Source organism: Salvelinus alpinus, chromosome 4 (assembly GCF_045679555.1).
Source record: "Salvelinus alpinus chromosome 4, SLU_Salpinus.1, whole genome shotgun sequence".
In the NCBI taxonomy this organism is placed as follows: Eukaryota; Metazoa; Chordata; class Actinopteri; order Salmoniformes; family Salmonidae; genus Salvelinus; species Salvelinus alpinus.
The window spans coordinates 101,812,463-101,837,218 of NC_092089.1; the positions used below are offsets into that span (position 1 = coordinate 101,812,463).

The 24,756-nt window shown below is 52.5% G+C and overlaps 1 protein-coding gene across 11 annotated transcripts in view; it reads left to right on the top strand.

Annotated features, from left to right (window-relative positions):
* The window catches only part of LOC139574856 (transcriptional regulator ATRX-like), a 125,005-nt gene that overhangs the window by 64,670 nt on the left and 35,579 nt on the right, over positions 1–24,756 (top strand). For all 11 annotated transcript variants that reach the window (XM_071399814.1, XM_071399820.1, XM_071399817.1 and 8 more), the window contains 6 exons: positions 6,822–6,952; positions 11,869–11,963; positions 12,792–12,928; positions 13,870–14,017; positions 14,156–14,256; positions 22,395–22,503. In XM_071399814.1, coding sequence (XP_071255915.1) covers positions 6,822–6,952; positions 11,869–11,963; positions 12,792–12,928; positions 13,870–14,017; positions 14,156–14,256; positions 22,395–22,503 — 721 coding nt within the window. The remainder of the gene's footprint in view (positions 1–6,821; positions 6,953–11,868; positions 11,964–12,791; positions 12,929–13,869; positions 14,018–14,155; positions 14,257–22,394; positions 22,504–24,756) is intronic.

Genomic DNA, 24,756 nt, shown 5'->3' on the forward strand with positions numbered 1-24,756 from the left:
TATCCCATCTAGTGTACTCTATACCGACACTACCTGGAGCACTTAACAGCTACATACTAACCCCTATCCCATCTAGTGTACTCTATACCGACACTACCTGGAGCACTTAACAGCTACATACTAACCCCTATCCCATCTAGTGTACTCTATACCGACACTACCTGGAGCACTTAACAGCTACATACTAACCCCTATCCCATCTAGTGTACTCTATACCGACACTACCTGGAGCACTTAACAGGTACATACTAACCCCTATCCCATCTAGTGTACTCTATACCGACACTACCTGGAGCACTTAACAGGTACATACTAACCCCTATCCCATCTAGTGTACTCTATACCGACACTACCTGGAGCACTTAACAGGTACATACTAACCCCTATCCCATCTAGTGTACTCTATACCGACACTACCTGGAGCACTTAACAGGTACATACTAACCCCTATCCCATCTAGTGTACTCTATACCGACACTACCTGGAGCACTTAACAGGTACATACTAACCCCTATCCCATCTAGTGTAACATTGTACTTCTGTGTGTTTTAAGAGGGAGGGAGGGAGGGGGGTAATCTGGGCGATTCGGATTCGGAGGTCTGAATTTTCTCCACTTTGGTCCGACTACCCTGTGGTGCATCCCAACACAGCATGCTGTTACAGCTGACAGCAGGCCCCAGGCGCCTGGGGGGAAGAGAGGGAAGGGGGGAGGAAGAGAGGGAAGGAAAAAGGGAGAGAAGTCTCCAGCTTTAGGTCTACAGTAGACTGGCTGTCTGACCAGCTTTAGGTCTACAGTAGACTGGCTGTCTGACCAGCTTTAGGTCTACAGTAGACTGGCTGTCTGACCAGCTTTAGGTCTACAGTAGACTGGCTGTCTGACCAGCTTTAGGTCTACAGTAGACTGGCTGTCTGACCAGCTTTAGGTCTACAGTAGACTGGCTGTCTGACCAGCTTTAGGTCTACAGTAGACTGGCTGTCTGACCAGCTTTAGGTCTACAGTAGACTGGCTGTCTGACCAGCTTTAGGTCTACAGTAGACTGGCTGTCTGACCAGCTTTAGGTCTACAGTAGACTGGCTGTCTGACCAGCTTTAGGTCTACGGTAGACTGGCTGTCTGACCAGCTTTAGGTCTACAGTAGACTGGCTGTCTGACCAGCTTTAGGTCTACAGTAGACTGGCTGTCTGACCAGCTTTAGGTCTACAGTAGACTGGCTGTCTGACCAGCTTTAGGTCTACAGTAGACTGGCTGTCTGTCCAGCTTTAGGTCTACAGTAGACTGGCTGTCTGACCAGCTTTAGGTCTACAGTAGACTGGCTGTCTGACCAGCTTTAGGTCTACAGTAGACTGGCTGTCTGACCAGCTTTAGGTCTACAGTAGACTGGCTGTCTGTCCAGCTTTAGGTCTACAGTAGACTGGCTGTCTGTCCAGCTTTAGGTCTACGGTAGACTGGCTGTCTGACCAGCTTTAGGTCTACGGTAGACTGGCTGTCTGACCAGCTTTAGGTCTACAGTAGACTGGCTGTCTGTCCAGCTTTAGGTCTACGGTAGACTGGCTGTATGTCCATCTTTAGGTCTACAGTAGACTGGCTGTCTGACCAGCTTTAGGTCTACAGTAGACTGGCTGTCTCTCCAGCTTTAGGTCTACGGTAGACTGGCTGTCTCTCCAGCTTTAGGTCTACGGTAGACTGGCTGTATGTCCATCTTTAGGTCTACGGTAGACTGGCTGTCTGTCCAGCTTTAGGTCTACGGTAGACTGGCTGTCTGACCAGCTTTAGGTCTACGGTAGACTGGCTGTCTCTCCAGCTTTAGGTCTACGGTAGACTGGCTGTATGTCCATCTTTAGGTCTACGGTAGACTGGCTGTCTGTCCAGCTTTAGGTCTACGGTAGACTGGCTGTCTCTCCAGCTTTAGGTCTACGGTAGACTGGCTGTATGTCCATCTTTAGGTCTACGGTAGACTGGCTGTCTGTCCAGCTTTAGGTCTACGGTAGACTGGCTGTCTCTCCAGCTTTAGGTCTACGGTAGACTGGCTGTCTGTCCAGCTTTAGGTCTACAGTAGACTGGCTGTCTGTCCAGCTTTAGGTCTACAGTAGACTGGCTGTCTCTCCAGCTTTAGGTCTACAGTAGACTGGCTGTCTGACCAGCTTTAGGTCTACAGTAGACTGGCTGTCTGACCAGCTTTAGGTCTACAGTAGACTGGCTGTCTGACCAGCTTTAGGTCTACAGTAGACTGGCTGTCTGACCAGCTTTAGGTCTACAGTAGACTGGCTGTCTGACCAGCTTTAGGTCTACGGTAGACTGGCTGTCTGACCAGCTTTAGGTCTACAGTAGACTGGCTGTCTGACCAGCTTTAGGTCTACAGTAGACTGGCTGTCTGACCAGCTTTAGGTCTACAGTAGACTGGCTGTCTGACCAGCTTTAGGTCTACAGTAGACTGGCTGTCTGTCCAGCTTTAGGTCTACGGTAGACTGGCTGTCTGACCAGCTTTAGGTCTACGGTAGACTGGCTGTCTGACCAGCTTTAGGTCTACAGTAGACTGGCTGTCTGTCCAGCTTTAGGTCTACGGTAGACTGGCTGTATGTCCATCTTTAGGTCTACAGTAGACTGGCTGTCTGACCAGCTTTAGGTCTACAGTAGACTGGCTGTCTCTCCAGCTTTAGGTCTACGGTAGACTGGCTGTCTCTCCAGCTTTAGGTCTACGGTAGACTGGCTGTATGTCCATCTTTAGGTCTACGGTAGACTGGCTGTCTGTCCAGCTTTAGGTCTACGGTAGACTGGCTGTCTGACCAGCTTTAGGTCTACGGTAGACTGGCTGTCTCTCCAGCTTTAGGTCTACGGTAGACTGGCTGTATGTCCATCTTTAGGTCTACGGTAGACTGGCTGTCTGTCCAGCTTTAGGTCTACGGTAGACTGGCTGTCTCTCCAGCTTTAGGTCTACGGTAGACTGGCTGTCTGTCCAGCTTTAGGTCTACAGTAGACTGGCTGTCTGTCCAGCTTTAGGTCTACAGTAGACTGGCTGTCTCTCCAGCTTTAGGTCTACGGTAGACTGGCTGTCTGACCAGTTTTAGGTCTACGGTAGACTGGCTGTCTGTCCAGCTTTAGGTCTACAGTAGACTGGCTGTCTGACCAGTTTTAGGTCTACAGTAGACTGGCTGTCTGTCCAGCTTTAGGTCTACAGTAGACTGGCTGTCTGTCCAGCTTTAGGTCTACGGTAGACTGGCTGTCTGACCAGCTTTAGGTCTACGGTAGACTGGCTGTCTGACCAGCTTTAGGTCTACAGTAGACTGGCTGTCTGTCCAGCTTTAGGTCTACGGTAGACTGGCTGTCTGTCCAGCTTTAGGTCTACGGTAGACTGGCTGTCTGACCAGCTTTAGGTCTACGGTAGACTGGCTGTCTGTCCAGCTTTAGGTCTACAGTAGACTGTCTCTCTATGTGTATTTGTATTTATTATGGATCCCCATTAGTGCCTGCCAAAGCAGCAGCTACTCTTCCTGGGGTTTATTATGGATCCCCATTAGTTCCTGCCAAGGCAGCAGCTACTCTTCCTGGGGTTTATTATGGATCCCCATTAGTTCCTGCCAAAGCAGCAGCTTCTCTTCCTGGGGTTTATTATGGGTCCCCATTTAGTTCCTGCCAAAGCAGCAGCTTCTCTTCCTGGGGTTTATTATGGGTCCCCATTAGTTCCTGCCAAGGCAGCAGCTACTCTTCCTGGGGTTTATTATGGATCCCCATTAGTTCCTGCCAAGGCAGCAGCTAATCTTCCTGGGGTTTATTATGGATCCCCATTAGTTCCTGCCAAGGCAGCAGCAACTCTTCCTGGGGTTTATTATGGATCCCCATTAGTTCCTGCCAAGGCAGCAGCTACTCTTCCTGGGGTTTATTATGGATCCCCATTAGTTCCTGCCAAGGCAGCAGCTACTCTTCCTGGGGTTTATTATGGATCCCCATTAGTTCCTGCCAAGGCAGCAGCTACTCTTCCTGGGGTTTATTATGGGTCCCCATTAGTTCCTGCCAAGGCAGCAGCTACTCTTCCTGGGGTTTATTATGGGTCCCCATTAGTTCCTGCCAAGGCAGCAGCTACTCTTCCTGGGGTTTATTATGGGTCCCCATTAGTTCCTGCCAAGGCAGCAGCTACTATTCCTGGTGTTTATTATGGATCCCCATTAGTTCCTGCCAAGGCAGCAGCTACTCTTCCTGGGGTTTATTATAGATCCCCATTAGTTCCTGCCAATGCAGCAGCTACTCTTCCTGGGGTTTATTATGGATCCCCATTAGTTCCTGCCAAGGCAGCAGCTACTCTTCCTGGGGTTTATTATGGATCCCCATTAGTTCCTGCCAAGGCAGCAGCTACTCTTCCTGGGGTTTATTATGGATCCCCATTAGTTCCTGTCAAGGCAGCAGCTACTCTTCCTGGGGTTTATTATGGATCCCCATTAGTTCCTGCCAAGGCAGCAGCTACTCTTCCTGGGGTTTATTATGGGTCCCCATTAGTTCCTGCCAAGGCAGCAGCTACTCTTCCTGGGGTTTATTATGGGTCCCCATTAGTTCCTGCCAAGGCAGCAGCTACTCTTCCTGGGGTTTATTATGGGTCCCCATTAGTTCCTGCCAAGGCAGCAGCTACTATTCCTGGTGTTTATTATGGATCCCCATTAGTTCCTGCCAAGGCAGCAGCTACTCTTCCTGGGGTTTATTATAGATCCCCATTAGTTCCTGCCAATGCAGCAGCTACTCTTCCTGGGGTTTATTATGGATCCCCATTAGTTCCTGCCAAGGCAGCAGCTACTCTTCCTGTGGTTTATTATGGATCCCCATTAGTTCCTGCCAAGGCAGCAGCTACTCTTCCTGGGGTTTATTATGGATCCCCATTAGTTCCTGTCAAGGCAGCAGCTACTCTTCCTGGGGTTTATTATGGATCCCCATTAGTTCCTGTCAAGGCAGCAGCTACTCTTCCTGGGGTTTATTATGGATCCCCATTAGTTTCTAACCAAGGCAGCAGCTACTCTTCCTGGGGTTTATTATGGATCCCCATTAGTTCCTGCCAAGGCAGCAGCAACTCTTCCTGGGGTGTATTATGGATCCCCATTAGTTCCTGCCAAGGCAGCAGCTACTCTTCCTGGGGTTTATTATGGATCCCCATTAGTTCCTGTCAAGGCAGCAGCTACTCTTCCTGGGGTTTATTATGGATCCCCATTAGTTCCTGCCAAGGCAGCAGCTACTCTTCCTGGGGTTTATTATGGATCCCCATTAGTTCCTGCCAAGGCAGCAGCTCCTCTTCCTGGGGTTTATTATGGATCCCCATTAGTTCCTGTCAAGGCAGCAGCTACTCTTCCTGGGGTTTATTATGGATCCCCATTAGTTCTTGCCAAGGCAGCAGCTACTCTTCCTGGGGTTTATTATGGATCCCCATTAGTTCCTGTCAAGGCAGCAGCTACTCTTCCTGGGGTTTATTATGGATCCCCATTAGTTTCTAACCAAGGCAGCAGCTACTCTTCCTGGGGTTTATTATGGATCCCCATTACTTCCTGCCAAGGCAGCAGCTACTCTTCCTGGGGTTTATTATGGATCCCCATTACTTCCTGCCAAGGCAGCAGCTACTCTTCCTGGGGTTTATTATGGATCCCCATTACTTCCTGCCAAGGCAGCAGCTACTCTTCCTGGGGTTTATTATGGATCCCCATTAGTTCCTGCCAAGGCAGCAGCTACTCTTCCTGGGGTTTATTATGGATCCCCATTAGTTTCTAACCAAGGCAGCAGCTACTCTTCATGGGGTTTATTATGGATCCCCATTAGTTCCTGCCAAGGCAGCAGCTACTCTTCCTGGGGTTTATTATGGATCCCCATTAGTTCCTGCCAAGGCAGCAGCTACTCTTCCTGGGGTTTATTATGGATCCCCATTAGTTCCTGCCAAGGCAGCAGCTACTCTTCCTGGGGTTTATTATGGATCCCCATTAGTTCCTGCCAAGGCAGCAGCTACTCTTCCTGCGGTCCAGCAAAATGAAGGCAGTTATACAAAATCTGTGTGTATGTTTGTGTTGCTTCACAGTTAAACATCCAAGGGCCAACTGTGCTGCCCTGTTCTGAGCCAATTGTAATTTTCTGCCGATATATGACAATATCCATCCGGGTCCTTTGCCACAGGAAGTTCGTGTTACCTGACCTTCTCAAATAGTATAGAGGGGCCCCGAGGTAGCCCTGCTAGAGGGGGGCCCCGAGGTAGCCCTGCTGGAGGGGGGCCCCGAGGTAGCCCTGCTAGAGGGGGGCCCCGAGGTAGCCCTGCTAGAGGGGGGCCCCGAGGTAGCCCTGCTAGAGGGGGGGGGGGCCCGGGGTAGCCCTGCTATAGGGGGGGGGCCCGGGGTAGCCCTGCTATAGGGAGGGGGCCGGGGTAGCCCTGCTATAGGGGGGGGGCCGGGGTAGCCCTGCTATAGGGGGGGGGGGGGCCGGGGTAGCCCTGCTATAGGGGGTGGGGGGGGCCCGGCTCAAATGGCTCTGAGCCTCTCATGCATAACGCTACTTTATGTCCCTAACACTAAATTAAATACAAAATAAATATAAATGTTTCATCATAAAAACTAGTAAATCAACTGAATTTCAAATCAAAATCTAAAAACGAGTAGAAAGGAACAGAGAACCCCAAAACAACCGTGATTATAGTACCATACCAAAGGCTGTGTTTCAGAGTGTATTTGTTGAAGTGTTACGTCTCTCTGATTGTTCTGGTGTTGATGGGAGTGGTACCTTCTTCAGCTGCAGCTGTGGTGGGTATGAAAAACACGTCCTTCCCTCTCTCACGCACCTCTCTGTCTCGCTCTGTCTCTGTGGGGCAGGTGCGGGGAACGTGGTGGAGGGGGGTCGGGGTCGAGCCGGGACCAAACTGTTCCAGGACTTCCAGGTGCTCAGCAGAATCTGGACCCATCCCTGGTGCCTGCAGCTGGACTACATCAGCAAGGAGAACAAGGTCTCCCCTCACCCGGCTGTCTGTCCCCCCTTCACCCGGCTGTCTGTCCCCCCTCACCCGGCTGTCTGTCTCCCTTCACCCGGCTGTCTGTCTCCCTTCACCCGGCTGTCTGTCTCCCTTCACCCGTCTGTCTGTCTCCCTTCACCCGTCTGTCTGTCTCCCCTCACCCGGCTGTCTGTCCCCCCTTCACCCGGCTGTCTGTCCCCCCTCAACCGGCTGTCTGTCTCCCTTCACCCGGCTGTCTGTCTCCCTTCACCCGTCTGTCTGTCTCCCCTCACCCGGCTGTCTGTCCCCCCTTCACCCGGCTGTCTGTCCCCCCTCACCCGGCTGTCTGTCTCCCCTCACCCGGCTGTCTGTCTCCCCTCACCCGGCTGTCTGTCTCCCCCTCACCCGGCTGTCTGTCTCCCTTCACCCGGCTGTCTGTCTCCCCCTCACCCGGCTGTCTGTCTCCCCCTCACCCGGCTGTCTGTCTCCCTTCACCCGGCTGTCTGTCTCCCCTCACCCGGCTGTCTGTCTCCCCCTCACCCGGCTGTCTGTCTCCCTTCACCCGGCTGTCTGTCTCCCTTCACCCGTCTGTCTGTCTCCCCTCACCCGGCTGTCTGTCTCCCTTCACCCGGCTGTCTGTCTCCCTTCACCCGGCTGTCTGTCTCCCTTCACCCGTCTGTCTGTCTCCCCTCACCCGGCTGTCTGTCTCCCTTCACCCGGCTGTCTGTCTCCCTTCACCCGGCTGTCTGTCTCCCTTCACCCGTCTGTCTGTCTTCCCTCACCCGGCTGTCTGTCCCCCCTTCACCCGGCTGTCTGTCCCCCCTCACCCGGCTGTCTGTCTCCCCTCACCCGGCTGTCTGTCTCCCCCTCACCCGGCTGTCTGTCTCCCTTCACCCGGCTGTCTGTCTCCCTTCACCCGGCTGTCTCTCCCCCCTCACCCGGCTGTCTGTCTCCCTTCACCCGGCTGTCTGTCTCCCTTCACCCGGCTGTCTGTCTCCCTTCACCCGGCTGTCTCTCCCCCCTCACCCGGCTGTCTGTCTCCCTTCACCCGGCTGTCTGTCTCCCTTCACCCGGCTGTCTGTCTCCCCCCTCACCCGGCTGTCTGTCTTTCCCCTCACCCGGCTGTCTCTCCCCCTTCACCCGGCTGTCTGTCTCCCCTCACCCGGCTGTCTGTCTCCCTTCACCCGGCTGTCTGTCTCCCTTCACCCGGCTGTCTGTCTCCCTTCACCCGGCTGTCTGTCTCCCTTCACCCGGCTGTCTGTCTCCCCTCACCCGGCTGTCTGTCTCCCTTCACCCGGCTGTCTCCCCCCTCACCCGGCTGTCTCCCCCTCACCCGGCTGTCTCTCCCCCTTCACCCGGCTGTCTGTCTCCCTTCACCCGGCTGTCTGTCTCCCCTCACCCGGCTGTCTGTCTCCCTTCACCCGGCTGTCTGTCTCCCTTCACCCGGCTGTCTCTCCCCCCTCACCCGGCTGTCTGTCTCCCTTCACCCGGCTGTCTGTCTCCCTTCACCCGGCTGTCTGTCTCCCCTCACCCGGCTGTCTCCCCCCTCACCCGGCTGTCTCCCCCTCACCCGGCTGTCTCTCCCCCTTCACCCGGCTGTCTGTCTCCCTTCACCCGGCTGTCTGTCTCCCCTCACCCGGCTGTCTGTCTCCCTTCACCCGGCTGTCTGTCTCCCTTCACCCGGCTGTCTCTCCCCCCTCACCCGGCTGTCTCTCCCCCCTCACCCGGCTGTCTGTCTCCCTTCACCCGGCTGTCTCTCCCCCCTCACCCGGCTGTCTGTCTCCCTTCACCCGGCTGTCTGTCTCCCTTCACCCGGGCTGTCTTACTCCCCCCTCACCCGGCTGTCTCTCCCCCCTCACCCGGCTGTCTGTCTCCCTTCACCCGGCTGTCTGTCTCCCTTCACCCGGTTGTCTTACTCCCCCCTCACCCGGCTGTCTGTCTCCCCTCACCCGGCTGTCTGTCTCCCCTCACCCGGCTGTCTGTCTCCCCTCACCCGGCTGTCTGTCTCCCCTCACCCGGCTGTCTGTCTCCCCTCACCCGGCTGTCTGTCTCCCCTCACCCGGCTGTCTGTCTCCCGCCTCACCCGGCTGTCTGTCTCCCCCCTCACACGGCTGTCTGTCTCCCCTCACCCGGCTGTCTGTCTCCCCTCACCCGGCTGTCTGTCTCCCCTCACCCGGCTGTCTGTCTCCCCTCACCCGGCTGTCTGTCTCCCCTCACCCGGCTGTCTGTCTCCCCCCTCACCCGGCTGTCTGTCTCCCCCTCACCCGGCTGTCTGTCTCCCCTCACCCGGCTGTCTGTCTCACCCGGCTGTCTGTCTCCCTTCACCCGGCTGTCTTACTCCCCTCACCCGGCTGTCTGTCTCTCCCCTCACCCGGCTGTCTGTCTCTCCCCTCACCCGGCTGTCTGTCTCTCCCCTCACCCGGCTGTCTGTCTCTCCCCTCACCCGGCTGTCTTTCTCCTTCTGACTGTGTCTTGTGTTTTAGGGGTACTGACTGTGTTTTAGGGGTTCTGACTGTGTCTTGTGTTTTAGGGGTACTGACTGTGTCTTGTGTTTTAGGGGTACTGACTGTGTTTTAGGGGTACTGACTGTGTCTTGTGTTTTAGGGGTACTGACTGTGTCTTGTGTTTTAGGGGTTCTGACTGTGTGTCTTGTGTTTTGGGGGTACTGACTGTGTTTTAGGGGTACTGACTGTGTTTTAGGGGTTCCGACTGTGTTTTAGGGGTTCCGACTGTGTTTTAGGGGTTCCGACTGTGTTTTAGGGGTACTGACTGTGTTTTAGGGGTTCCGACTGTGTTTTAGGGGTTCCGACTGTGTTTTAGGGGTTCCGACTGTGTTTTAGGGGTTCCGACTGTGTTTTAGGGGTTCCGACTGTGTCTTGTGTTTTAGGGGTACTGACTGTGTTTTAGGGGTACTGACTGTGTTTTAGTGGTTCCGACTGTGTTTTAGGGGTTCCGACTGTGTTTTAGGGGTTCCGACTGTGTTTTAGGGGTTCCGACTGTGTTTTAGGGGTACTGACTGTGTTTTAGGGGTACTGACTGTGTCTTGTGCTTTAGGGGTTCTGACTGTGTCTTGTGTTTTAGGGGTACTGACTGTGTCTTGTGTTTTAGGGGTACTGACTGTGTCTTGTGTTTTAGGGGTACTGACTGTGTTTTAGGGGTACTGACTGTGTTTTAGGGGTACTGACTGTGTCTTGTGTTTTAGGGGTACTGACTGTGTTTTAGCGGTACTGACTGTGTCTTGTGTTTTAGGGGTACTGACTGTGTTTTAGGGGTACTGACTGTGTTTTAGCGGTACTGACTGTGTCTTGTGCTTTAGGGGTACTGACTGTGTTTTAGGGGTACTGACTGTGTCTTGTGTTTTAGGGGGTACTGACTGTGTCTTGTGTTTTAGGGGTACTGACTGTGTTTTAGGGGTACTGACTGTGTCTTGTGTTTTAGGGGTACTGACTGTGTTTTAGGGGTACTGACTGTGTCTTGTGTTTTAGGGGTACTGACTGTGTTTTAGGGGTACTGACTGTGTTTTAGGGGTACTGACTGTTTTAGGGGTACTGACTGTGTTTTAGGGGTACTGACTGTGTCTTGTGTTTTAGGGGTACTGACTGTGTCTTGTGTTTTAGGGGTACTGACTGTGTTTTAGGGGTACTGACTGTGTTTTAGGGGTTCCGACTGTGTCTTGTGTTTTAGGGGTTCTGACTGTGTTTTAGGGGTTCTGACTGTGTCTTGTGTTTTAGGGGTACTGACTGTGTTTTAGGGGTTCTGACTGTGTCTTGTGTTTTAGGGGTACTGACTGTGTTTTAGGGGTACTGACTGTGTCTTGTGTTATAGGGGTACTGACTGTGTTTTAGGGGTTCCGACTGTGTTTTAGGGGTTCCGACTGTGTTTTAGGGGTACTGACTGTGTTTTAGGGGTACTGACTGTGTTTTAGGGGTACTGACTGTGTCTTGTGTTTTAGGGGTTCTGACTGTCTTGTGTTTTAGGGGTACTGACTGTGTCTTGTGTTTTAGGGGTACTGACTGTGTTTTAGGGGTTCTGACTGTGTCTTGTGTTTTAGGGGTACTGACTGTGTTTTAGGGGTACTGACTGTGTCTTGTGTTATAGGGGTACTGACTGTGTTTTAGGGGTTCCGACTGTGTTTTAGGGGTTCCGACTGTGTTTTAGGGGTTCCGACTGTGTTTTAGGGGTACTGACTGTGTTTTAGGGGTACTGACTGTGTTTTAGGGGTACTGACTGTGTCTTGTGTTTTAGGGGTTCTGACTGTCTTGTGTTTTAGGGGTACTGACTGTGTCTTGTGTTTTAGGGGTTCTGACTGTCTTGTGTTTTAGGGGTACTGACTGTGTTTTAGGGGTACTGACTGTGTCTTGTGCTTTAGGGGTTCTGACTGTGTCTTGTGTTTTAGGGGTACTGACTGTGTTTTAGGGGTACTGACTGTGTTTTAGGGGTACTGACTGTGTTTTAGGGGTACTGACTGTGTCTTGTGTTTTAGGGGTACTGACTTTGTCTTGTGTTTTAGGGGTACTGACTGTGTTTTAGGGGTACTGACTGTGTTTTAGGGGTACTGACTGTGTTTTAGGGGTACTGACTGTGTTTTAGGGGTACTGACTGTGTCTTGTGTTTTAGGGGTACTGACTTTGTCTTGTGTTTTAGGGGTACTGACTGTGTTTTAGGGGTACTGACTGTGTTTTAGGGGTTCCGACTGTGTCTTGTGTTTTAGGGGTTCTGACTGTGTTTTAGGGGTTCTGACTGTGTCTTGTGTTTTAGGGGTACTGACTGTGTTTTAGGGGTACTGACTATGTTTTAGGGGTTCTGACTGTCTTGTGTTTTAGGGGTTCTGACTGTGTCTTGTGTTTTAGGGGTACTGACTGTGTCTTGTGTTTTAGGGGTACTGACTGTGTCTTGTGTTTTAGGGGTACTGACTGTGTCTTGTGTTTTAGGGGTACTTTGACGAGGACAGCATGGAAGAGTTCATCGCCTCGGAGACCGAGGAGTCTTCTATGAGCATGACCTCTGAGGACGAGAAACAGAAAAAGTAACCACATGTTATTTACAGGGATGTAAACTCGTCATGTTTCTGCGGTATTCTCCGTCGTGTAGATCAGAGGAAGGAAAAAACATCCCAACACATCTACTCTATCAGAGTGATGTCAGATATATTCCCAACACATCTACTCTATCAGAGTGATGTCAGATATATTCCCAACACATCTACTATATCAGAGTGATGTCAGATATATTCCCAACACATCTACTATATCAGAGTGATGTCAGATATATTCCCAACACATCTACTCTATCAGAGTGATGTCAGATATATTCCCAACACATCTACTATATCAGAGTGATGTCAGATATATTCCCAACACATCTACTCTATCAGAGTGATGTCAGATATATTCCCAAGACATCTACTATATCAGAGTGATGTCAGATATATTCCCAACACATCTACTCTATCAGAGTGATGTCAGATATATTCCCAAGACATCTACTATATCAGAGTGATGTCAGATATATTCCCAACACATCTACTCTATCAGAGTGATGTCAGATATATTCCCAAGACATCTACTATATCAGAGTGATGTCAGATATATTCCCAACACATCTACTCTATCAGAGTGATGTCAGATATATTCCCAAGACATCTACTCTATCAGAGTGATGTCAGATATATTCCCAACACATCTACTCTATCAGAGTGATGTCAGATATATTCCCAACACATCTACTCTATCAGAGTGATGTCAGATATATTCCCAACACATCTACTCTATCAGAGTGATGTCAGATATATTCCCAACACGTCTATCATACTGCATTATTCAACCTTGCTCTGCCCCCCCCCCCCCCCCTGTAGGAAGAAGAAGCGGGGGAAAGCCAGGAAGAAGGACAGCGACTCAGACAGTGATGCTCTGGAGGTGATAAAAGAATGGAACACCAGCTCCCGGGGAGGAGACCCCTCCAGCCGCAACCGGGCGGAGCCAGAGGAGGAAGGTATAGAAATACAATTATAGAACCTGTAGATTGTTACCGGACTAGAAATGTGTGGGTGTCATGTTACGGTGTACATTAGAACGTATTATGGAAAGGTTTGGTGTAGAACAGATAGTATGATTTGAATTTGTCTTCCACTTTGACAAAGTATTTTGTGTAGATTGTTGACAACAAAAAAAACAGACATTTAAATACATTTGAATCCCACTTTGTAACACAATGAAATGTGAAGGAATCTAAGGGGTCTAAACACACTGTATGTACATGAACCATCTGAGCTCACTGCTCCAGCCCTGACCTCTAACCCTTGTCCTCTGCTCTGCCCAGTGCGTCCAGCCTCCAGCCCTGACCTCTAACCCTTGTCCTCTGCCCAGTGCGTCTAGCCTCCAGCCCTGACCTCTAACCCTTGTCCTCTGCTCTGCCCAGTGCGTCCAGCCTCCAGCCCTGACCTCTAACCCTTGTCCTCTGCTCTGCCCAGTGCGTCCAGCCTCCAGCCCTGACCTCTAACCCTTGTCCTCTGCCCAGTGCGTCCAGCCTCCAGCCCTGACCTCTAACCCTTGTCCTCTGCTCTGCCCAGTGCGTCCAGCCCCCAGCCCTGACCTCTAACCCTTGTCCTCTGCCCTGCCCAGTGCGTCCAGCCTCCAGCCCTGACCTCTAACCCTTGTCCTCTGCTCTGCCCAGTGCGTCCAGCCTCCAGCCCTGACCTCTAACCCTTGTCCTCTGCCCTCCCCAGTGCGTCCAGCCTCCAGCCCTGACCTCTAACCCTTGTCCTCTGCCCTCCCCAGTGCGTCCAGCCTCCAGCCCTGACCTCTAACCCTTGTCCTCTGCCCTCCCCAGTGCGTCCAGCCTCCAGCCCTGACCTCTAACCCTTGTCCTCTGCTCTGCCCAGTGCGTCCAGCCTCCAGCCCTGACCTCTAACCCTTGTCCTCTGCTCTCCCCAGTGCGTCCAGCCTCCAGCCCTGGCACCAGGAGTCCCGATTGGCACAAAGAGTTTGTTACGGAGGCCGACTCTGAGATCCTGGAGCATTCTGGGAAGATGGTGCTGCTGTTTGAGATCCTCCGCATGGCCGAGGAGGTGGAGGACAAAGTGTAAGAGAGCAGAGCTCTGGAGACGTGGAACAGACCAGAAGTGCTTGAATGAAATGCTTCAGAAGGTTTCCGTGTTTTAAAATGTCCGGTTACCATGACAGTCCAGTGATGTTGACGTGTCTTCTATCCCCTCATCAGTCTGGTGTTCAGTCAGTCTCTGATCTCTCTGGACCTGATCGAAGACTTCCTGGAGCTGGCTGGCCGAGCCAAAGAGGAGGAGAAACAGTCTCCCTACAAAGGTACTATACTGCCCTAATCCCTACAGCCTAGGCCCTACCCCGTAACCCCTAAACCCTACCCCTAACCCCTACAGCCTACCCCCTACAGCCTAACCCCTACCCCCTACAGCCTACCCCCTACAGCCTAACCCCTACCGCCTAACCCCTACAGCCTAACCCCTACAGCCTACCCCCTAACCCCTACAGCCTAACCCCTACAGCATAACCCCTACCCCCTACAGCCTAACCCCTACAGCCTAACCCCTACAGCCTAACCCCTACAGCCTAACCCCTACCCCCTACAGCCTAACCCCCTACCGCCTAACCCCTAGGCCCTAACCCCTAGGCCCTAACCCCTAGACCCTACAGCCTAACCCCTAGGCCCTACAGCCTAACACCTAGGCCCTACAGCCTAGGCCCTACCCCCTAGGCCCTACCCCCTACAGCCTAACCCCTACCGCCTAACCCCTAGGCCCTAACCCAGACATGGGCAAACTACGGCCCGCGGGCCACATACGGCCCGTTAGGCTTTTTAATCCGGCCCGCCGAACTTGTCCAAATTATAGTAAAAACCTCCTTTTTTTCCCCTTTCCCTGCAATGCCCACGTTTCCCCAATAGATGGCGCACTCAAAACACATTGACCGTTGTTGGAGTGGCGCGTATTTCTCTTTATTTCACTTTAATTTTCACTTCGTTTCACGTCACCATTAAGCGAGAATTGCCACAACAAAACTAACTCCAGACTTTGATGCACTGGCAAAAAAGGGAGACCAACAACACTGTTCCCACTGAAATGGTGAGTTTTTCTGCTGTGTTATGAAAAAATGCATATGGAAAGTTTGGAAGTGCGTCTTTTAATTAAGAGCAATGCGCATTTACGCACAGCAGCGGTACAGTAGCTTTATTAACACGCCGCACATCGCTCTTAATTTAAATTTTAATTTTCAGCTGCAGGTAGGATATTTAATACAGCCTATGTCTGTGTGCTTGGCAACGATACACGTGTACTGTTTGCGCGTGAAGGCGAGGGCGTCCGTGGCGAGTTTGTAGAGCGCGCGGTCAGGACAATCCATCCATGATTTTGCGGAGTTTAACACAAGTAGATATTATTGAGCTTGAGTATTTCGTTGTGTAATAATATGTTTTGAATGTTGAAAGTGATTCCATTTTTCAATAAATGTTGATTTCTTTAACTTTGCACCTTCGATTGAAACTTATTAAAAACAGACGCAATCTTGATAAATCACAGTGCGTATGTTATTTTAATCTATTTACATTTCCTCATCCCGGTATCTGCGAAATAGTATGTAAATGCCATATCTTGCATATTCCTTGAGACAAATTTATTAACTGATAAGGGCTATTTTTCACATTTGAAAGACAGTTAATAAATTGGGTTGTAGTGTTCTTACTGTGCTATGAGGTTTGCACACACTACATTTAATGCTTTAGTATATCCGGCCCAAACACTCCCTCCAAATGCTCCTGGCCCGGCCCCTCTGTCAAATTTTAGAACCCATTGTGGCCCGCGAGTCAAAAAGTTTGCCCACCCCTGCCCTAACCCCTAGGCCCTAACCCCTAGACCCTACAGCCTAACCCCTAGGCCCTAACCCCTACAGCCTACCCCCTACAGCCTAACCCCTACAGCCTAACCCCTACAGCCTAACCCCTACAGCCTAACCCCTACAGCCTAACCCCTAGGCCCTAACCCCTACAGCCTACCCCCTACAGCCTAACCCCTACAGCCTAACCCCTACAGCCTAACCCCTAGGCCCTAACCCCTACAGCCTAACCCCTACAGCCTAACCCCTAGACCCTACAGCCTAACCCCTAGGCCCTACAGCTTAACCCCTAGGCCCTAACCCCTACAGCCTACCCCCTACAGCCTAACCCCTAGGCCCTACCCCCAGTCTGTCCAGTAACAACCCATAGCCTCGTGTTTCCCAGCCTTGTCCTTTAGGTTCACCACCTGTCCACTGTCACACGGGTTAGAAACACGTCCTACATCATAGAGTCTAACCACCAGGCCACACACACACACACACACACACACACACACACACACACACACACACACACACTTCCAGTTGTCTGGCTCTATCTCCAATTGTCTGGCTCTATCTCCAGTTGTCTGGCTCTATCTCCAGTTGTCTGGCTCTATCGCCAGTTGTCTGGCTCTATCGCCAGTTGTCTGGCTCTATCTCCAGTTGTCTGGCTCTATCTCCAGTTGTCTGGCTCTATCTCCAGTTGTCTGGCTCTATCTCCAGTTGTCTGGCTCTATCTCCAGTTGTCTGGCTCTATCTCCAGTTGTCTGTCTGGCTGGCTTTGCACTCCAACAGGCTTTGACGTCCCACAACCAAGTATACGTGTAGAAACCGTGTGGTGCCGGTTAGAAACCGTGTGGTGCCGGTTAGAAACCGTGTGGTGCCGGTTAGAAACCGTGTGGTGCCGGTTAGAAACCGTGTGGTGCCGGTTAGAAACCGTGTGGTGCCGGTTAGAAACCGTGTGGTGCCGGTTAGAAACCGTGTGTGGTGCCGGTTAGAAACCGTGTGGTGCCGGTTAGAAACCGTGTGTGGTGCCGGCAGAAACCGTATGTGTGGTGCCGGCAGAAGCCGTATGTGTGGTGCCGGTAGAAACCGTGTGGTGCCGGTAGAAACCGTGTGGTGCCGGCAGAAACCGTGTGGTGCCGGCAGAAACCGTGTGGTGCCGGCAGAAACCGTGTGTGGTGCCGGTAGAAACCGTGTGTGGTGCCGGTAGAAACCGTGTGTGGTGCCGGTAGAAACCGTGTGTGGTGCCGGTAGGAACCGTGTGGTGCCGGCAGGAACCGTGTGGTGCCGGTAGAAACCGTATGTGTGGTGCCGGTAGAAACCGTATGTGTGGTGCCGGTAGAAACCGTATGTGTGGTGCCGGTAGATAGATGAGAGAAAACAACACTGAAGACATGCAGAATGTGTTAGTGGCTCTCTGCTCCTCTCAGCCCGTGGCGTTTGGTTTTTAATTAAACCTCCGCTGATGTTTCTGCTTTCATTTACAAAATAATTAGACCCTGATTTTTTTTTTCTTCCACAAAAGAGAAAGATTTGCTGAAGGGTTTGAAATGTGTAATGAAAAGATCAGTAATTGGAACCGTACTGAGTGGCAGAGCAGGCAGCAGGATATAGTGGTAGAGCAGGCAGCAGGATATAGTGGTAGAGCAGGCAGCAGGGTATAGTGGTAGAGCAGGCAGCAGGGTATAGTGGTAGAGCAGGCAGCAGGGTATAGTGGTAGAGCAGGCAGCAGGATATAGTGGTAGAGCAGGCAGCAGGATATAGTGGTAGAGCAGGCAGCAGGATATAGTGGTAGAGCAGGCAGCAGGATATAGTGGCAGAGCAGGCAGCAGGATATAGTGGCAGAGCAGGCAGCAGGATATAGTGGCAGAGCAGGCAGCAGGATATAGTGGCAGAGCAGGCAGCAGGATATAGTGGTAGAGCAGGCAGCAGGATATAGTGGCAGAGCAGGCAGCAGGATATAGTGGTAGAGCAGGCAGCAGGATATAGTGGCAGAGCAGGCAGCAGGATATAGTGGCAGAGCAGGCAGCAGGATATAGTGGTAGAGCAGGCAGCAGGATATAGTGGCAGAGCAGGCAGCAGGATATAGTGGCAGAGCAGGCAGCAGGATATAGTGGTAGAGCAGGCAGCAGGATATAGTGGCAGAGCAGGCAGCAGGATATAGTGGTAGAGCAGGCAACAGGATATAGTGGCAGAGCAGGCAGCAGGATATAGTGGCAGAGCAGGCAGCAGGATATAGTGGTAGAGCAGGCAGCAGGATATAGTGGTAGAGCAGGCAGCAGGGTATAGTGGTAGAGCAGGCAGCAGGGTATAGTGGTAGAGCAGGCAGCAGGGTATAGTGGTAGAGCAGGCAGCAGGATATAGTGGTAGAGCAGGCAGCAGGATATAGTGGTAGAGCAGGCAGCAGGATATAGTGGTAGAGCAGGCAGCAGGATATAGTGGCAGAGCAGGCAGCAGGATATAGTGGCAGAGCAGGCAGCAGGATATAGTGGCAGAGCAGGCAGCAGGATATAGTGGCAGAGCAGGCAGCAGGATATAGTGGCAGAGCAGGCAGCAGGATATAGTGGCAGAGCAGGCAGCAGGATATAGTGGTAGAGCAGGCAGCAGGATATAGTGGCAGAGCAGGCAGCAGGATATAGTGGCAGAGCAGGCAGCAGGATATAGTGGCAGAGCAGGCAGCAGGATATAGTGGCAGAGCAGGCAGCAGGATATAGTGGCAGAGCAGGCAGCAGGATATAGTGGCAGAGCAGGCAGCAGGGTATAGTGGCAGAGCAGGCAGCAGGGTATAGTGGTAGAGCAGGCAGCAGGATATAGTGGTAGAGCAGGCAGCAGGATATAGTGGTAGAGCAGGCAGCAGGATATAGTGGTAGAGCAGGCAGCAGGATATAGTGGCAGAGCAGGCAGCAGGATATAGTGGCAGAGCAGGCAGCAGGGTATAGTGGCAGAGCAGGCAGCAGGGTATAGTGGTAGAGCAGGCAGCAGGGTATAGTGGTAGAGCAGGCAGCAGGGTATAGTGGCAGAGCAGGCAGCAGGGTATAGTGGCAGAGCAGGCAGCAGGGTATAGTGGTAGAGCAGGCAGCAGGATATAGTGGTAGAGCAGGCAGCAGGATATAGTGGTAGAGCAGGCAGCAGGATATAGTGGCAGAGCAGGCAGCAGGATATAGTGGTAGAGCAGGCAGCAGGATATAGTGGCAGAGCAGGCAGCAGGATATAGTGGCAGAGCAGGCAGCAGGATATAGTGGCAGAGCAGGCAGCAGGATATAGTGGCAGAGCAGGCAGCAGGATATAGTGGTAGAGCAGGCAGCAGGATATAGTGGCAGAGCAGGCAGCAGGATATAGTGGCAGAGCAGGCAGCAGGATATAGTGGCAGAGCAGGCAGCAGGATATAGTGGCAGAGCAGGCAGCAGGATATAGTGGCAGAGCAGGCAGCAGGATATAGTGGCAGAGCAGGCAGCAGGATATAGTGGCAGAGCAGGCAGCAGGATATAGTGGCAGAGCAGGCAGCAGGGTATAGTGGCAGAGCAGGCAGCAGGGTATAGTGGTAGAGCAGGCAGCAGGATATAGTGGTAGAGCAGGTAGCAGGATATAGTGGTAGAGCAGGCAGCAGGATATAGTGGCAGAGCAGGCAGCAGGATATAGTGGCAGAGCAGGCAGCAGGGTATAGTGGCAGAGCAGGCAGCAGGATATAGTGGTAGAGCAGGCAGCAGGGTATAGTGGTAGAGCAGGCAGCAGGGTATAGTGGCAGAGCAGGCAGCAGGGTATAGTGGCAGAGCAGGCAGCAGGGTATAGTGGCAGAGCAGGCAGCAGGATATAGTGGTAGAGCAGGCAGCAGGATATAGTGGTAGAGCAGGCAGCAGGATATAGTGGTAGAGCAGGCAGCAGGATATAGTGGCAGAGCAGGCAGCAGGATATAGTGGCAGAGCAGGCAGCAGGGTATAGTGGCAGAGCAGGCAGCAGGATATAGTGGTAGAGCAGGCAGCAGGATATAGTGGTAGAGCAGGCAGCAGGATTTAGTGGTAGAGCAGGCAGCAGGATATAGTGGCAGAGCAGGCAGCAGGATATAGTGGCAGAGCAGGCAGCAGGATATAGTGGTAGAGCAGGCAGCAGGATATAGTGGTAGAGCAGGCAGCAGGATATAGTGGTAGAGCAGGCAGCAGGATATAGTGGTAGAGCAGGCAGCAGGATATAGTGGTAGAGCAGGCAGCAGGATATAGTGGTAGAGCAGGCAGCAGGATATAGTGGTAGAGCAGGCAGCAGGATATAGTGGCAGAGCAGGCAGCAGGGTATAGTGGCAGAGCAGGCAGCAGGATATAGTGGTAGAGCAGGCAGCAGGGTATAGTGGTAGAGCAGGCAGCAGGATATAGTGGTAGAGCAGGCAGCAGGATATAGTGGTAGAGCAGGCAGCAGGATATAGTGGCAGAGCAGGCAGCAGCAGGATATAGTGGCAGAGCAGGCAGCAGGATATAGTGGCAGAGCAGGATATAGTGGCAGAGCAGGCAGCAGGATATAGTGGCAGAGCAGGCAGCAGGATATAGTGGCAGAGCAGGCAGCAGGATATAGTGGCAGAGCAGGCAGCAGGATATAGTGGCAGAGCAGGCAGCAGGGTATAGTGGTAGAGCAGGCAGCAGGATATAGTGGCAGAGCAGGCAGCAGGATATAGTGGTAGAGCAGGCAGCAGGATATAGTGGCAGAGCAGGCAGCAGGATATAGTGGCAGAGCAGGCAGCAGGATATAGTGGTAGAGCAGGCAGCAGGATATAGTGGTAGAGCAGGCAGCAGGATATAGTGGCAGAGCAGGCAGCAGGGTATAGTGGTAGAGCAGGCAGCAGGATATAGTGGTAGAGCAGGCAGCAGGATATAGTGGTAGAGCAGGCAGCAGGATATAGTGGTAGAGCAGGCAGCAGGGTATAGTGGTAGAGCAGGCAGCAGGATATAGTGGTAGAGCAGGCAGCAGGATATAGTGGCAGAGCAGGCAGCAGGATATAGTGGCAGAGCAGGCAGCAGGATATAGTGGCAGAGCAGGCAGCAGGATATAGTGGCAGAGCAGGCAGCAGGATATAGTGGTAGAGCAGGCAGCAGGATATAGTGGTAGTTTAGTTTACATCTCTCTCTCTCTCTCTCTGTCTCTCTCTGTCCTTTAGTTTACATCTCTCTCTCTCTCTGTCTCTCTCTGTCCTTTAGTTTACATCTCTGTCTCTCTCTGTCCTTTAGTTTACATCTGTCTCTCTCTCTGTCCTTTAGTTTACATCTCTGTCTTTCTTTCTGTCCTTTAGTTTACATCTCTCTCTCTCTCTGTCCTTTAGTTTACATCTCTGTCTCTCTCTCTGTCCTTTAGATTACATCTCTCTCTGTCTCTCTCTGTCCTTTAGTTTACATCTCTGTCTCTCTCTCTGTCCTTTAGTTTACATCTGTCTCTCTCTCTGTCCTTTAGTTTACATCTGTCTCTCTCTCTGTCCTTTAGTTTACATCTCTGTCTTTCTCTCTGTCCTTTAGTTTACATCTCTGTCTCTCTCTGTCCTTTAGTTTACATCTCTGTCTCTCTCTCTGTCCTTTAGTTTACATCTCTTTCTCTCTCTGTCTCTCTCTGTCCTTTAGTTTACATCTCTTTCTCTCTCTGTCTCTCTCTGTCCTTTAGTTTACATCTGTCTCTCTCTCTGTCCTTTAGTTTACATCTCTGTCTTTCTTTCTGTCCTTTAGTTTACATCTGTCTTTCTTTCTGTCCTTTAGTTTACATCTCTCTCTCTCTCTGTCCTTTAGTTTACATCTCTGTCTCTCTCTCTGTCCTTTAGATTACATCTCTCTCTCTCTCTGTCTCTCTCTGTCCTTTAGTTTACATCTGTCTCTCTCTCTGTCCTTTAGTTTACATCTCTCTCTCTCTCTCTCTGTCCTTTAGTTTACATCTCTCTGTCCTTTAGTTTACATCTCTCTGACTCTCTCTCTCTCTCTCTCTCTCTCTCCCTCTCTCCCTCTCTCCCTCTCTGTCCTTTAGTTTAAATCTCTCTGGTAGTATTTTACATCTCCATATGGTGTCATGCTCAGTTTGATCTACTTCAGGAAGTGATGTTGCAGACTTGTTTCTGCCCCCTTCTCATTGAGTATTGAAGACTGACGGGGCACTGCAGGTTGCCATTAGCTACGAAATTATGCTTGTAACTTATTCTGTGCGATTTAAATTCCTTTTCCCCTTTCATTATACTGGAGGATCCTGTTTTCTACAAACAGCAGTACCTGCAGTACTGTGGTCATCCTTACACTTAATGGCTTCAATGAGGGGCTTCTCCCCTGGCCCCCAGAGCCTGGCCCCCAGAGCCTGGCCCCCAGAGCCTGGCCCCCAGAGCCTGGCCCCCAGAGCCCGGCCCCCAGAGCCCGGCCCCCAGAGCATGGCCCCCAGAGCCCGGCCCCCAGAGCCCGGCCCCCAGAGCCCGGCCCCCAGAGCATGGCCCCCAGAGCCTAGTGATGCATTTTGAAACTCGGCCTGTTCAGGGATTGGTTTGGGAGAAGGCTTGCCTATTGCCTACCTAAACTGAAGCTGACAGGAGAGAAAGGTCAAACTGTATGATGACTGTAGTCTTTGAAAACTGTTGTCTAACGACACTGTGTTTACCTGTGCAGGTGAGGGGAAGTGGTTCCGGAACATAGACTACTACCGCTTGGACGGCTCCACCAACGCCCTGAACCGGAAGAAGTGGGCAGAGGAGTTCAATGACTACAGCAACGTCCGGTAAACGACACCCGGCTCGCCACTACACGACACCCGGCTCGCCACTACACGACACCCGGCTCGCCACTACACGACACCCGGCTCGCCACTGAACGACACCAGGCTCGCCACTGAACGACACCCGGCTCGCCACTACGCGACACCCGGCTCGCCACTACGCGACACCCGGCTCGCCACTACACGACACCCGGCTCGCCACTGAACGACACCCGGCTCGCCACTACGCGACACCCGGCTGGCCACTACGCGACACCCGGCTCGCCACTGAACGACACCCGGCTCGCCACTACGCGACACCCGGCTCGCCACTACGCGACACCCGGCTCGCCACTGAACGACACCCGGCTCGCCACTACGCGACACCCGGCTCGCCACTACGCGACACCCGGCTCGCCACTACTCGACACCCGGCTCGCCACTACACGACACCCGGCTCGCCACTACACGACACCCGGCTCGCCACTACACGACACCCGGCTCGCCACTACACGACACCCGGCTCGCCACTACACGACACCCGGCTCGCCACTACACGACACCCGGCTCGCCACTGAACGACACCCGGCTCGCCACTGAACGACACCCGGCTCGCCACTACACGACACCCGGCTCGCCACTGAACGACACCCGGCTCCTCACTTAACAACAAATCAAATGTATTTATAAAGCCCTTCTTACATCAGCTGATGTCTCAAAGTGCTGTACAGAAACCCAGCCTAAAACCCCAAACAGCAAGCAATGCAGGTGTAGAAGCACGGTGGCTAGGAAAAACTCCCTAGAGGGCCAGAACCTAGGAAGAAACCTAGACAGGAACCAGGCTCTGAGGGGTGGCCAGTCCTTTCTGGCTGTGCCGGGTGGAGATTATAACAGAACATGGCCAAGATGTTCAAATGTTCATAAATGACCAGCATGGTCAAATAATAATAATCACAGTAGTTGTCACAGTAGTAGGTAGCACCATCCCTACTCCCCCCTAAATGTGGGGAGGAAACACACCCCCCCTAAATGTGGGGAGGAAACACACCCCCCCTAAATGTGGGGAGGAAACACTCCCCTCCCTAAATGTGGGGAGGAAACACTCCCCCCCCTAAATGTGGGGAGGAAACACTCCCCCCCCTAAATGTGGGGAGGAAACACTCCCCCCTAAATGTGGGGAGGAAACACTCCCCCCTAAATGTGAGGAGGAAAACACTCCCCCCCCCTAAATGTGAGGAGGAAAACACTCCCCCCCCTAAATGTGAGGAGGAAAACACTTCCCCCCCCTAAATGTGAGGAGGAAACACTCCCCCCTAAATGTGGGGAGGAAACACTCCCCCCTAAATGTGGGGAGGGAACACTCCCCCCCCTAAATGTGGGGAGGGAACACTCCCCCCCCCTAAATGTGGGGAGGGAACACTCCCCCCTAAATGTGGGGAGGGAACACTCCCCCCCCTAAATGTGGGGAGGGAACACTCCCCCCCCCTAAATGTGGGGAGGAAACACTCCCCCCTAAATGTGGGGAGGAAACACTCCCCCCTAAATGTGAGGAGGAAACACTCCCCCCTAAATGTGGGGAGGAAACACTCCCCCCTAAATGTGGGGAGGAAAACACTCCCCCCCCCTAAATGTGAGGAGGAAAACACTCCCCCCCCCTAAATGTGAGGAGGAAACACTCCCCCCTAAATGTGGGGAGGTAACACTCCCCCCCCCTCAATGTGGGGAGGGAACACTCCCCCCTAAATGTGGGGAGGAAACACTCCCCCCTAAATGTGGGGAGGAAACACTCCCCCCTAAATGTGAGGAGGAAACACTCCCCCCTAAATGTGGGGAGGAAACACTCCCCCCTAAATGTGGGGAGGAAACACTCCCCCCTAAATGTGAGGAGGAAACACTCCCCCCTAAATGTGAGGAGGAAACACTCCCCCCTAAATGTGGGGAGGAAACACTCCCCCCTAAATGTGAGGAGGAAAACACTCCCCCCCTCCCTAAATGTGAGGAGGAAAACACTCCCCCCCCTAAATGTGAGGAGGACACACTCCCCCCTAAATGTGGGGAGGTAACACTCCCCCTCCCTAAATGTGGGGAGGGAACACTCCCCCCCCCTAAATGTGGGGAGGGAACACTCCCCCCCCTAAATGTGGGGAGGGAACACTCCCCCCTAAATGTGGGGAGGGAACACCCCCCCCCCCCCTAAATGTGGGGAGGTAACACTCCCCCCCCCCTAAATGTGGGGAGGGAACACTCCCTCCCCTAAATGTGGGGAGGAAACACTCC